Source organism: Juglans microcarpa x Juglans regia, chromosome 2D (assembly GCF_004785595.1).
Source record: "Juglans microcarpa x Juglans regia isolate MS1-56 chromosome 2D, Jm3101_v1.0, whole genome shotgun sequence".
Taxonomy (NCBI): Eukaryota; Viridiplantae; Streptophyta; class Magnoliopsida; order Fagales; family Juglandaceae; genus Juglans; species Juglans microcarpa x Juglans regia.
Window position 1 is genome coordinate 8249445 of NC_054596.1, and position 14508 is coordinate 8263952.

Here is a 14508-nt window from a genome sequence, read left to right on the forward strand (position 1 = left end):
TTGGTATAGAAACACTCAATTTATCTGATCATCTCATCTCATTTCATCATTACAATTTTTTCAAATTTTCATATAAAATATAATAAACAATTCAACTTTTTTAATTTCAAAACAATAATAATATTAAAAAATAATATTTTATTCAACTTATCTAAAACCATCTTATATCATTTCATCTTATCTCACTATTCAAATTAGTGATTTCACGAATATATATATGTATATATGTTCGGAAAGGGTGAAAATAAAAAGGAAAAAAGGAAATCCTCCAGTACTGCTCATCTCAAATTAAGGCCGGCCGCCTCAAAACGATTACAGTTGTTGAAGTATCTTATGCATGGCAAAAACACTTTAAGGATGTTGTTCTCAAATTAAGGGTTCCATAATTACAGTTGTCGAAGTATCTTATGGCAAGCACGAGCACATGACTTTAATTAAGGAGGTTCATCGCAAATTAAGGGCGGTTCCGTAATTACATGCAGTTGCTAGCTGAAGTATCTTATGGCAAGCACACTTTAAGGAGGTTCGTCTCAAATTAAGGGTTCCATATATAATTACAGTTGTTCAGGTATCTAATGGCAAGCACACTTTAAAGAAAATCATGTTTCTTGTGATTTTTGGAACCGATCGAAGACTGTAATAAGGAACATATCTAAACATGCTTTGCTCATGTAGGAGAATATAAAGACAGCTAAATTTGCATATATAATTGCATTGTAACACAAAGAAAATTAACGATATCCACCTCGGCCTTACATAGTTATAAGTTACCCTTGTCTCCCGTAACTCTGGTCATATTAAAGCAACGATAATAATTCTGGTTCCATGAAAGGATACCACTTTCCAAAGTGAAGTTGAAGTAGTTGAGAATATTGCAGATAGTACTTGAAACCTTAATTTTCCCAGTACGTGGTCAACATTAGCTAACAGCCAACATATCAAAAGTGCTGATCGGGGTTTCAATGGTGAAAAGTAGTAGTAGTACTAAATATTACTCCTAATATATATATATGCTGGAGGAGGCACAATTGAACTTAGTTTTTTTTTTTTTTTTTTTTTGGCGTTTCTATGAGAAATTTAAAGGGCGGGGTAGTGAATGAAGCCCCATTAACCATAACTTTTCAAGTGCGTCTCAAATCCAAGTAGCTAGCTTAGGTATTATATATCTTGGAATGAAACGAAAGGTGGATTTTTTAGAGGTAAGAAGAATATATATATGTGTGTATATATATATATATATATATAATAGCACTGATCAGATGGACTTGACTCAGAAGGTGCATGATGTTATCTTCCTTAATTCCCTCTTAAACAACTATACAATTAGTGAAGATTAAAAAATAAAAAATAAAACCCTAATTATTCGGCCACCCATGTGCTTTTCATGTCATGCGTATGGCTGTCCTTTGACTTTGCAGGCACTCTGTCTCTCTCTCTCTCGCGATATAGAGAATCTCTAATTGGAAGGAGGTAAATGTATATGAAAACTTAGTCAGAAAGTATATATCACTGAGTTCTTCACCAGCTAGCTAGCTTGCTTTTTTTTTTCCTCCTAGGATTCCTCGCCTTAATTCACTCTCTCTTTCTCGAACATGTCCAATGAGTATGTTTTTTAGAACATTGATCATTGCTTAAACGGGACTAGCTAGCTTTCAGCTTGACCTCACCACAAGTAAAAGACCAATCCATTTAATAATTGTTCGAACACTTATAAACGTCCTGGATCACAGGAAGTCCTTATTTCTCAATTGCCACAGTTATTAGGAGGAAAGAGTCCTACTGTTGTTAAACCATTGCAAAAGAAATCCATTTAGACTTTTTTACAGCTCAGTGCATATTGTCGTTTATTTACTCTTTGGTGCGCGCTAGCTAGCTCTTACATATTTGCAGTCCTTCCTGCCGCCGCTCAAACTACGTACGTGGTATGTATGCATGCTGCAGGTACCAGTTTCAATATTGGTAATTTTACTCGAAACAGAAAAGGGAGTCCCCGCTTGTTGATCTCTATTAGTATCTCTGACTTGTTCTTTCTAATATAATAAACGTCGGAAACTTGATGCAGTCTAAAAGATCATGTTTAACTTCTGTACATATTCCAACTTTTGCAGTACGTAGAAGTTGGATATCATGTGGAAATCTGAGGATCCATAGGCCGAGCGGTGAGCTCAATATGTCATCACGAATGGCGCTTTGTTTTTGAGGTCACCAATTGGTTTCGATTTCGACTACATATCTCGGTGTCAATCGGTAATAAGAATGGATACATATATAGGCCGATACATTCAGTTTGTCGAAATCTTTAAAACCTGGGAAAAAATTCGTTTTGGGTTTTTTTTTAAAAAAATTCTAAGAAAGTACTAATATATTACACTGTCATTCTACTGTGTTGGTGAAGCATTGTCGACCCTAACCTGTGTTTTAACTCTTCGTTTTAACTTTCTCTTCCTTTTCTATCAAAGATACCTTTGGATCAGCTCTGGTTTTTAAATAAAAAAATTAAAGATTTCTTCCCTTTTTCAATTAAAGAACTTCATTAGCAAATTAATGCTTCCTAGAAAACAAGTGCCGATGCCCAGTTTACTCCCTTTACACTGATTCTTTATGATATTATTTTTTGTGTAATTCGTTATCATTAGCCTCTCATCTTTAATTTGTTGTTTCTTTCTCAAGTACTAGTTAAGTTAATGGACGTGGAATTTTACTTAATTAGTAACGCGCAGGATGCAGGCCGATGATCATCTCTTTAATGTTTAATTAATCTTTAGTAGTTTGATCGTCTGCTGCCTAGTTAACCAACCAAGAAGAACTAGTACTGATCATGATCCTGTCATGGAAATTTATTAGAAAGGCCAGGGTGGTGTGCATTAATTGCGCAGCAGGCCAGATATCCTCAACATAATTCAACCCTTGAATCTGATCATCATGCTCCAAAATTGTTAACATGCCGTCAAGGTCAGTACTTGTGATGACATTTCTCCGAATCTTGCCACCCACTAAAGGTAATTAATAATAGCATATTAGTTAGAGCACTTTCTGATATATAGTTGTTACAATTTAGACTTTAATTAAAGTAGTTCCTTTGCATTGTGCATGGCATGAAAGCACTAAAAAGGTTATCTCCTTTAATTTTTTACTGCCAACTTTATTCTTATTCTGGATGTCCCAGTTGCTTGCCTTCTACACCTGGAGGCTGGACATCATGTGAATTTGCTAAACTTTGCAGCAAAGCATTAGCATTATCATTGATATTATTTTGATCTAGTCACGACATGATATGATCTAGTAGACTTTTTTTTTTTTCTCTCACATCTAGTCTTCGATCTTGCTTTATAAGTTGATCATTTAATTGATTCATCTGCAGCACTCTTATAATGAGTCTGATTAACAAGATATAAATTCCAGATGATTGGAATGAAAACTCCTGACCATGATGAAACTAGCTATATAGCTACTATATATTATATTATAAATGTCATGGGTTCATGAGTTGATAAACACAATAAATTAGTGAATAAAAGTGTTTCATGCAATAATGTGTAAATATATATATAATTAAATAAACCATATAAATTCATAAATTAACTGATCAAGATTTTAGAGCATCAAGTAGTAAATTCCATGAAAGAAAATATAATAAAGAACAATATAGAGTCTCAGAGTACCGTTATTAATTTGGAGTTGCATGCAATATTTGATTTGTGATTATTCAAAGTTCAGTTGACTTCCATCTCGATATTAATTACATTGATCAGCATATGTTAGAATCATTTTTTTTCATCAAATAAAGCAAAATAGAAAGGAAATTAGAAGATATAAAATTAAGAAGCACAAAAAACAACATAGGGAAAGAATTGAAATTAAACAATCTGTTGAAACATATTCATTATATAATAGAAAGAACTCAATAAAAAAAAAAGAAGGGAAATGTTATTTATTCTAAAACTAAATCATCTAGTTAAGCATAAAAACATAGCTGTGATCGACCATCCGGCCGACCATGGACAGCGGCGCATCATGCATGTGCATGGCTGTAAGTAATTCTTAGGCTACATAAGAAAACCCCTTTTTTCTTTGGGCGGAAATAATATAAAGCCCAACTACATGCAAACCATGATGCGACTCCAACCACTCAACTACACATGCAGTACTCCACCCTAGACATCTTCATCACACAAGGACTAGGGTTTTCACCAACTAGATGGGGTGGTATTAACTTAATACTGGGGGGAGGGAGGGAACTAGAGGCTCACCAACATATATATTCATATGTCTTAGTTCATTATGTACAGGAATTGGGATCATTACTTCATTTTTCCTACGTACTCAAACTTAATCTCCTAGTATCAGTATGTATATTACGGCCATTCAAGTACTTTAAGTAGGTGTGTCATTTCCACAACCCAATTTGACAATCAGATGTTGACAAAGAGGACTTTTCCAGCACCATTTCCTGCTTTTCCAAATGTCTGACGAGTAGAGCAGTCGTGTTGCCCGATGCTTGAAAGATATTGTTGTTGTTGGCAGCATTTGTGTAGCTATTTTCCTTGGATACATGATGATGATCATGATCTTGGCTGAGTTGAGAAGCAACAAACTTGTCAAGGACTCTCCAATCTGTGACTTGATCCACCGCTTGCTCGTTAATGCAATTATTACTATAAACAGGATGGAAGTTTTGCTCTTCTTGGGAGATTGATGAGGACTGCACAGTGGTGGCCTGGTTTATGTCTATTCCAAACGCTGCCAAACAGTTATTGGAGCTTAAAGTGGCAGCTGGTTGGTGGAGCAACTTTGGGCTCTCTAGAAGTGGGAGCTGGAGGAAGTGTTCGTGGGGATGAATGTGGTAGGGCAAATGATCAAGCTCTTTCTTGCATGGATAAGGTGGCTGCTGGAACACCATATTATTGGACTGTGAATTCTGCTTAGGTGAGTCCAAGTCCGGCATATATGAGGCTTGATCATCGTACCAAGACGATTCGTGGTCGCTCACTTTACGCACGGTTGTTATCCTTTTCTTGAATACCCTACAGACAACCCAACCTTCTTCCTGCTTCAATTACACAAACTTACATGCATGAATATTTACACTTTCTTTCAGGGAAACAACATACGTATAACTTGTATAGATCAATCAAACGTCCAAACGGAAAGTGTCGATTGCCATGTCGCATATAAGATTAAAACAGATATTCAGACACACACACACACACACACACATATCACAGATTCAAATACAACAGCTGGCCGCGTGCCGGCAAGATTCAACAATAGGATCTACGTAGTACTACACAATGGACAAAACCTATATATAATTGGCTTAATTAGGTTTTCTCAAAATGTATGCATAGAAGAATTTATAAAAAGAAACAAATAATAAAAATTAATAACATATAAAGCTGGCCTGTACATGGCATTATATATATATATATATATATATATATATATATATATATATAAAACCATGGTGCACATTGTCTATGGTATTGGCATAGTTTTCTAACAAATATATGTAGTGTTGAGTTGGGAGGTATATATTTGTGGAAAGGCCGGTTTGTGTATATGTTCCAGATTTGCATGCATCTAGTTCTTACGGAGACGTACATAGGAGGAACAGTAATATTAGAAAATTGATAATTACATAAAAGTAAAGTAACAAATTGATATATTTAATTTATCTATTAAATTTTATAAAAATAATAAATTTATAATCTAAAATATTACATTAAATCAGCTCATGAATTTATTTTATTTAATTTTTTTTATATAAAGTATTTCCCTTAACATTAATTATAAATAAGAGAAAACATCCACTTCATCTATTTCTTATAGGGATCAAAACTGATAAAATCCAGGAGATAGAGTAGTCTACCCTACTTATGAGATGAAACAATGCTGTTTTGCTAAGTGGTGGAAATGACTTGTCACTAGGGGTACTAGTACTACTACTACTAGCTTACTGTAGTCTGTAGTTCAGTACGGTTGGAAGAAAATTTATATTGCAGTACAAAAAAATTCTAAAAATGAATGAACGAGATTTATATTGATCACTCACATGTCTTGTCTATTCGCGCAGACAGATTCGTTCATTTTTTCTACCAAACATTAAAGCAGGCAGCCTAGCAAAAGAAAGTTTTTGTCTTTAACTACCACGGATCATCATCTGCCATGCATGCAAGTTTGCAATAAGACATTAATTGAAGCAACGGTACGTATGTCGCTATGTATATAATAACTCATAAAAACTCAAAACCGATAAAAAAAATTAGAAAAACTCACAAATAGACACTACATGTCAGATGCCTATAGCCGATCGTGAACACTATGATATTATATATACATATATATATATATATATATAAAGCCAAATATTTCCCGTTGATCAAGTACTTATCTTGCGTTCAAAGTCTAACAAGAAGTGTTCGCTTACATCCATTAATAAGCAAAATAATAAAACTAAGATCAGATAACTATAAGGAATTAATTGTAGTAATATTTATGCAGAAATTTCTATGTAATTGAAAAAAAACACATCTTCTCATTAATGAAGTGCATATATATAAGCATGATTTTCTGGTACTGTGTAAATTAAAGTATTTGGCCTGGACACTTGCCTGTGGAGTCCCGTTTTCCTCTGTTTCTAGTCGGTACTCATGCATTATCCAGTCTGATTTTTGTCCATTTGGGGCACGACCTTTGTAAAAGACTAAGGTCTTTCTCATTCCGATTAAATCATGCTTAGAGTATATTGCCTTGTCTCTTCCTGTCGCTTTCCAAAATCCTGCTGCTGTGGCTCTATTTGTCCGAGTTCCTGTTGGATACTTCTTATCTTTATGGCTAAAAAAGTACCACTCATTTTGTTCTTCTGTTCCTATCCTGCATAGCTCTTTTCAAATTTTGCAGAATCATGTGAAAGGTTAATATATAATTTGCTAATTTATTCGATTACTAATCTCTAAAATTTAAGAAATAATTAATAATCAATACCTTCAAGATCCCAAGGCTCAATTCTATAGAGGTCAACATCTTTAATGACATCTAGATCAATCCTTCGTGAGGTGACTTTCTTCCTAAGGTAATAATGAACAAGTTCTTCATCGGTTGGATGAAACCGAAAACCAGGGGGAACATGCGAAAAAGTATTCATACCCTTCCACTACGTTCTTATATTAGTCCTGCAAATATGTAGAGCATGATATTGATCATGATCAAATGCAAATATACTAGTTTTACATTCGTTCCAAATTGAATATAGCAGGCTGATCAACATGCCGATTGTTCATTTTGGAAATTGGATGCAATAATTTAACTTGAACAAAAGCATGTGTTACACTTTAAAAAAAAAAGTACTAAAAATTAATAGATAGAACCCCTTGGCTTTCATCTAAATGAATCAAATATTTTGAAACAGCTCATATATATCACACACACACACACACACTTATATATATATATATATATATATATATACACACCATGGGGATCAGCACATGCATCAAGCTATGTATTGGTAAAATGAACAGACCAATATGGTATTGATTGTCACAATTAAATCACTGCACCGAATGTTTGTTCATGTGTCGATCAATTTAGCATTAATCCATCGTGTCGAATTATAACATGGCGAGTCTACCCATTAATTTGACAGTTAATACCACCTCGTAAAAGTATATACAAAAGAACACGTGCGTACGTATAATATGGGATGATGATGGCAGTAATTAAAATCAAAACACGTATGACATGAAGAATACTGTTAAGTTATATTTGTTAGTCATAAATGGCATTGAAATTTCCACCAAGGGTGATGAAATAAAACAATCAGAAATCTGACTTAATCTTTGTTTCCGAGAATTAAATTTGTTGAAAACTCTATGTTAAGCTTTATAACCAACTCGTAATCGATCTCTTTCTTTTAAATGTGGGAGGTTTGAGGTTCAACTCAATATAGGGTCTCCAGTACCGTTTATCTACGATATTGAGATACTAACAACAATATTATCTCATGAATAGGATAATTAATTTTGTGGAATTGAAGTAATTAAATGTCCAACCAGGAAAAAAAAAGGATAAGATAAAGAAAATAAATGCTGAATAGCTAGCAGCTTGACGACGGGGATGAACAGTCGATAGTAGTACTATGTCCACTCAGATCTTGTTCAGCATGAGAAGAAAAGAAAAATAAAAGTTTCTGCAGAAATCATGCATTTACAAATGCGCTTTTGAGTTTCCTTTAGGAGGAATCAGCAGTAGCTGCCTTTACAGCTACAATTAATACTCAGGAGGTAATTCCTTAGCGGAAAACATAATGTATAGATGACCCGATTCTTACCATAGCTAGCTAGTCTTTGTGTGTGCAACACATCTTGTGGTTAGTTGATTATGCGTGCATGTGATATATATGCAGGTATACTCATTAATTAAACATGATATATAGATCGAACAAGATATTAATTTCTAGGGTTGGAACGAAAATACAAGCTAGTGCTCTCTAGTTATGAGTTGGGCACTCATCGTGCATCCCAAAAAAAGATGTCTAATATATCTATCTCTAAGTATGGCCAGGCAATTATGAAGAAAAAGAAATTAAATCAGAGAAAAATGAAGGGAAAATAAATATATAAAAGGAAATATATCATGTGATGGGATGAGAGAATAAGTTAGATTTTAGTTGTTTGATTGATACCGTCTGCCTGATTAGGCAGATGGTATTTCCAAATCAGAAGAGCATAATGACCGTTGTTTCATTAGTTTCAGAGGATAACTTTTCTTGAGATTTTAGATCTGCAAAGCAACTTTCCACCCCTTATATACATGCATGCTTTACAACTTCATGCAAATTAAAGTCTCACAAACAGATGAATAAATCTTGTATCTAGCTGTACCTGTATAAGTTGTATAATATCGAGAAGAAGAAGATGAAAATGACGAAGACGACGACTATTGGAGAGAGAGAGAGAGAGAGAGAGCTCACAGATCAAGCAAGTAGGGCTCTAGTTCTTGTAACCCGCAGATCTGGGGCGGCAGAGGAGGAAACCCTTTTATCCAAAATTATTATCTGGTTATTTTCTCAGCTTAACTCCCAGCTATCGAGAAGCCCCTTAATTAATCAGACAAGAGACAAAGACACGACAGTGTAAAAGACTTGCACTTAATTATCCTCGGGAATTGAACCAAAACTGGTTCTCTATCCCAGAAACGGTCTCCGAGGCTGTCGAGTAGGGATCTAATCCCGAGGGCATCAAAGACAAGAAAGGCTGGGGAATAGAAGAACAGAAAGCATGTAGGGTTAAATAAGAAACGGAAGAAACCCTGCCGATAATTATAATAATAATAATAAAAAATACGAGAAAAAATTGAAAAGCAAAAAATTATTGGAGAAGCTTGTTTTCTGTATCATAAGCTCTCATTGTCGGGATGGGCTGAATTGGTGGGGAAGCTTTTGGGCGGGAAAAAAGGTGGCGCAAAAATGGATGAAAGAGAGTAGAAAGGAATGTCTCTCTCTCTACTGCCACCTCCACCCGCTACTGAGAGAGACCCGACACAGAGCTTTGACAGAATATGTTTCTCTTTCAAAGGTCTTTCTCTACACAGTTCTAAATATGTGCAAGCGAGACAAATTAAGGGAAGAAGCAAACGGTGAGGGCAGAACAACCAACGGAAAAGACCAATCAACAATCTTAAAAGCCTCCTGAAAGGAGAGAATAAAATATATAGGCGCTAGGATATTATGCCTAGCTAGCTAGCTGGTGACGTAATGGAACAGCCACAAAGCCATCCACAAATGACAAACCCCCATCTCTCTCTCGAAATTATGATCAGGCATGGTGGCCCCTAATTGTTAGCTCCAACTCCATTTCCAGTCCCTACCATTTCCGCTAGCTATTCATCTTCAAGGCATAACTCTAATAACATTGGGATGATCATGATGATTGGCCGGGTACACCCTCGGTCTCACTGTTGTTTCGAGCAATCTTGGCCCAACATCGAGTATGAATGAAAATAGTACTACTGGATAATCAATAATCCTTAATTTGTCCTTCCCAACTCCCATAACGTTACTACTATATATGTTTGGCAACGAACATCGATCCCATTAATCAGACTGTTTGTATTGAATGTATTTAGTTTTTACAGGTCTTTTATGAGTCTCCATTGCAGTGATCATTGAGTAGCAGTACAGATAGTTCTAAGTAAATAGCACAATATATATATATATATAAATACATAAGAGAAGATTAATGGATATATATATATATAGAGAGAGAGAGAGAGAGAGAGAGAGAGAGAGAGAGAGATTTGTTTAATTTATCCAAAATAAGTGATTGTTTATCCTCCAAAAACCGATCCATGGTCAAATGAACTTCATTCAAATGTACCTTTCGAATTTTTTTAAAAAAAAGGGGGGCCGGTTAGCAGTAGCACTAGTCGTCAGCCGGTAACCTCAGTTAGGTCTGGCGAAATATCCAAATGATTGCTGGTAAGTTGGTAACGAAAATAACCACTCAGTCTAATAGATATCGCATTGATTATTAGGAGACAAAATTACTTATTCCCTATAAATTATCCTCATGTCTTATATATGTATCATAATTTGTATTACTTTTTTCACGATCCACAAAAAATGACGTTTATAAAGTTTCCATGTAACACATCATGTACAACACAATGTTTAAGGTCAACATGAGCTAGCTAGCTAGCTAAGGTACTTACTACTTTGTGAGAATTAGCTTGTGAGACAATCAACCGCTGACTACTTGGCTGATTTTAATTGGTGGGCTAACCTTTGATGTCCTCCTTTCCTGTTACAATATCTTTCATGAGTAATTTTTTATACAATATGCCCTACGACGGCCATGAAAGAGACGGTGCTCCAAATGCAAATACCCCCTCAAAAACAAAAACAAAACAAAACAAAACGAACAAAACAAAAACAAAGTGGCTAAGCTTGGTCGAGCCGGGCTGAAATGGTCAGTGCGAGTGGAATGTGGGTCCCGTCACACGCTAGTAAATGATTGCCGCTGCCCCTGGGAAGTACTCCGGGCCTGGACTTCACAGTACGTGGCGGGCGGCTTGCGGTCTGGCGTGGGCTAGCCACTATGATTGAGCTCGCAACTTGGAGAGGGTTGTTTTACGACGGGTTGTACAGTGGGTCCCACACTTTCCCTGGTCCCTTGTGGGTCCAATGCTTGGTCTCTGAGTGGGTCCCAGGAACCTTCCAGCTTCATTGCAACTGGAGCCTAACACGTGCGATTTTTTATTTTTTTTTTTAAGTAACCTTCCAACTTTCTTTCGACGCTTCTCGCCTCGTTTAATTATTATAAATTTTTTAATTTTTTATATAAAATAAAATAAAAAATTTAATTTTTTAAATCTTAAAATAAAAATAATATTAAAAATATATATTTTAACAATATTTTATTCAATTTTTAATTTTAATCTGAACTAATCTCATTTGTAAAAATAAATGAGATCATGTTAAGAGTAGTGCTAGGCTATCATCCAGCAATGACGGTTGGCCATGCCGCCTAGCACAAATTTTTGTCTTTTTATTTTTTCCTTCTTTTTTTCATATTTTTTTAACATATTTTAATATTTTTAAAAAATAAAAAAAATACAACAATACACTAAAAATTACTTTCTTAATTATTAAGTAAAAAAAATTAAATACATGAGTGGTCAAAGTGAAGGGGGGCAAACTCAAACGGCATACTAACATTTCTCTAATGTCAATTTAATCCCAATAGGAGCTGTTTGGATAATGATATAAGATGATTTTAGATGAACGTTGAATAAAATATTATTAGAATATTATATTTTAATATTATTATTATTTTTTGATTTGAAAATTTTGAATTGTTTATTATATTTTGTGAGAGAATTTAAGAAAATTATAATAATGAGATGAGATGAATTGAGAATATGTCTCAATCCAAATGACTCCTTTATCTTTATCGAGAAATTTTGTTTTTAGTTTTAAATTTATTATTATTATTTTTTTTTTATGCAATTCAAAGTCTTAATTTTTAAATTTTTTTTAAAAAAATACCTTAGCTTTAAAAAAACTCGCAACTTATATCTCTATTACTTTCTATTAATTAGAAATTAACTAAAAAATTGATATATGTTATTGATCATATGTCAAGTGTGAGTCTTTGATTGATTATGTTAGATATTAATTTCACGTGTAACTTTTTCTTATTAGTTTTCTAACAAAAAGTTGATATAATATTTTGATATGTCATACAGTATTTAGCATTATTTATATTTTAATTATAAATATCTTAAAACTCGAGTATGAATTTTATAAAAATAAAAAATGAAGATCTTGAATGAAAAAGTAAAAACTAAGTATGACCGTTGGTGATGGCCGAAGTAAAACTGTAGAACTGTTAGTTGCACGCCCCATCTTGAGTCTTGACCCAGTGGTAGGGTCCCATCTACTTTGTTTATCTTATCTGGCTTAATGCTTCCGGTCTTTGATTACTGAAGATTTATGGATAATTACAACAAGTACGATTAAAAGCAGTGGGGGGGCCTTGATGAGGTGGTGAAGTGAACCAAAAGTCTCGAAAAATTAATGTTTTTGTTTTGTTTCTTTTAATCAAAAGGCCGTAAATTGGCATCACCAACCCTACACTCTAAAATCATCCACGCCACCCGAATTAACTTAAACCTTAATTTAACCCACTACTCTCTTATCAATCATTTGACATATATATGACAATATTTTCGAAGGAGAACTCACTTTACAGGACCATGTAAAATATGTTATTTATGGGGATTTTTATTTTATATATTTATAAAGTGCTTTGGAGAAGTGGGCCTGGGTTCAATCATGTGGGTCCAAAAATTGAATCATGACGGCAGTGTAACATCATTTGTTTCGGGCCGAACGTTTCGGGGGTGAGAACTCCGTTATGGTAGGAACTTGACCGCAAGCAACAACAAAAAGGGAAGCGGCTTCTTTAATGTACCTCGGACCCCACTTGCAATATTTATAAATGTCCATGTCTCATCTCATCATACCTATTTATTCCCATTCCCTCACGAAAATGTTTTACCATACCTTACCTACATGCTCCTTCCCTACCTGCGCGTACTCTTTCTTTCTTTTGTTTTTCTTGCCTTTTTCCTATGTGGTCTGCGTCCACATCGGACGTTGTCCCTATTGACACGTTCACCTCCTGAAAAGACCGACCGATTACTTCCTTATGTTAATTACACGCTTCTTTAGGATAATACTAGCAATTTCACATTTTGTTTTGTTTTGTTAAAAGATTGGTTTTGATTTGGAGCCAGAAATCTAAATTAAGGTGGGATGGGTTTAAATAAAAAGTTAAATTTAAATAAAATATTATTTAAATATATATTTTTAATATTATTTTTATTTTATAATTTAAAAAGTGTAATTATTTATTTTATTTTATATAAAAATTTAAAAAATTTATAATAATTAAACGAGATGAATGAAAATAATTATAAAAATAAATCAGGACATGAGTGTTAAAATATGTCAGATGTACGTACAATGAGGGGGTAATATAGGAAACAGAAATTGAGAAAATATCTAAAGCGTATAAATGTACCTAACAGGAGTATGGAATACTCAAGGCCAGAGTATGAATACAGGTAGGCCAGCCATACGGGCCATATGTGACAACGGATATTATACATACTAAGGCTTCGTTTGATAATTAAAATCATCTCAATTCATCTCAACTCATCGTTACAATTTTTTTAAATTTTAACATAAAATATAATAAATAATTTAATTTTTTTAAATCTTAAAATAATAATAATATTAAAAATAATATTCTAATAATATTTTATCAACTCAATTCAATTCAGTTCAACATCTAAACACAATCTAAATCATTTTGTACAGATCAGTTTCAAGGATATGACTGTCCACCAGCTTTTTTTTTTTTTTTTTAATACACACATATATATATACAGTAGGGTTTCTGGACCAAAGCAAACGCTGTTCACTGCAGGACTGTAAGGGCCAGCCGGATTTCAGAATAATGCTGCATCCATCCATGCATTACTTCTATTTGTCATAGGTGGTCTGGAAAAAATGGTAATTAGCATTCATTAATCTTAGGTTTTGTGCCCTGCTAGCTATTTTCGTTGTTCGGTCGAGCGGGCTTCATGTCTAACGTACATTGTTGCAAGCTAGGACACAGGTCATATGCATGTCTGGTCCACTGCATGTTGGACATCTACGATCGGGTACGAGAATTAAGTTGTGCAATGCATCTCATTGACCATTCTAAATTACACCATGATCTTTTGAAGTAAAAGTTGACGCCGATCGAGCATGCAGCTAATTGGTAGCATGAGTCTGTTCCAAGCTAGCTGGGATCGATCAGACACCGGAACCCATGTACATGATGGTGTTAGATATATAGGCATGTCACACAAACTAACAAAAGCGACTGTTTAGCTCTAATTTTGGATCAAACAAGGAAAGAAACAAAAAAAAGTTGACCAGATCAGTACTATTAA

At 34.3% G+C, this 14508-nt stretch overlaps 1 protein-coding gene across 2 annotated transcripts; it reads right to left on the reverse strand.

Moving 5' to 3' along the window:
- Window positions 1-3932: 3932 nt before the first annotated feature.
- LOC121248330 (NAC domain-containing protein 7-like) lies at window positions 3933-9630 on the reverse strand. Of its 2 annotated transcripts, none has more exons than XM_041146772.1 (4): window positions 8883-9630; window positions 6985-7172; window positions 6612-6883; window positions 3933-5047 (listed from the first exon to the last, which is right to left on the reverse strand). In XM_041146772.1, exons 2-4 carry the CDS (start codon window positions 7142-7144, stop codon window positions 4388-4390), a joined length of 1092 nt encoding a protein of 363 aa, XP_041002706.1. In that variant the 5' UTR covers window positions 7145-7172; window positions 8883-9630; the 3' UTR covers window positions 3933-4387. The 2 variants fall into 2 exon arrangements, with proteins under 2 accessions (XP_041002706.1, XP_041002705.1); XM_041146771.1 differs by having other exon boundaries at window positions 3934-5047; window positions 8972-9629.
- Between the last annotated feature and the right edge of the window lie 4878 nt (window positions 9631-14508).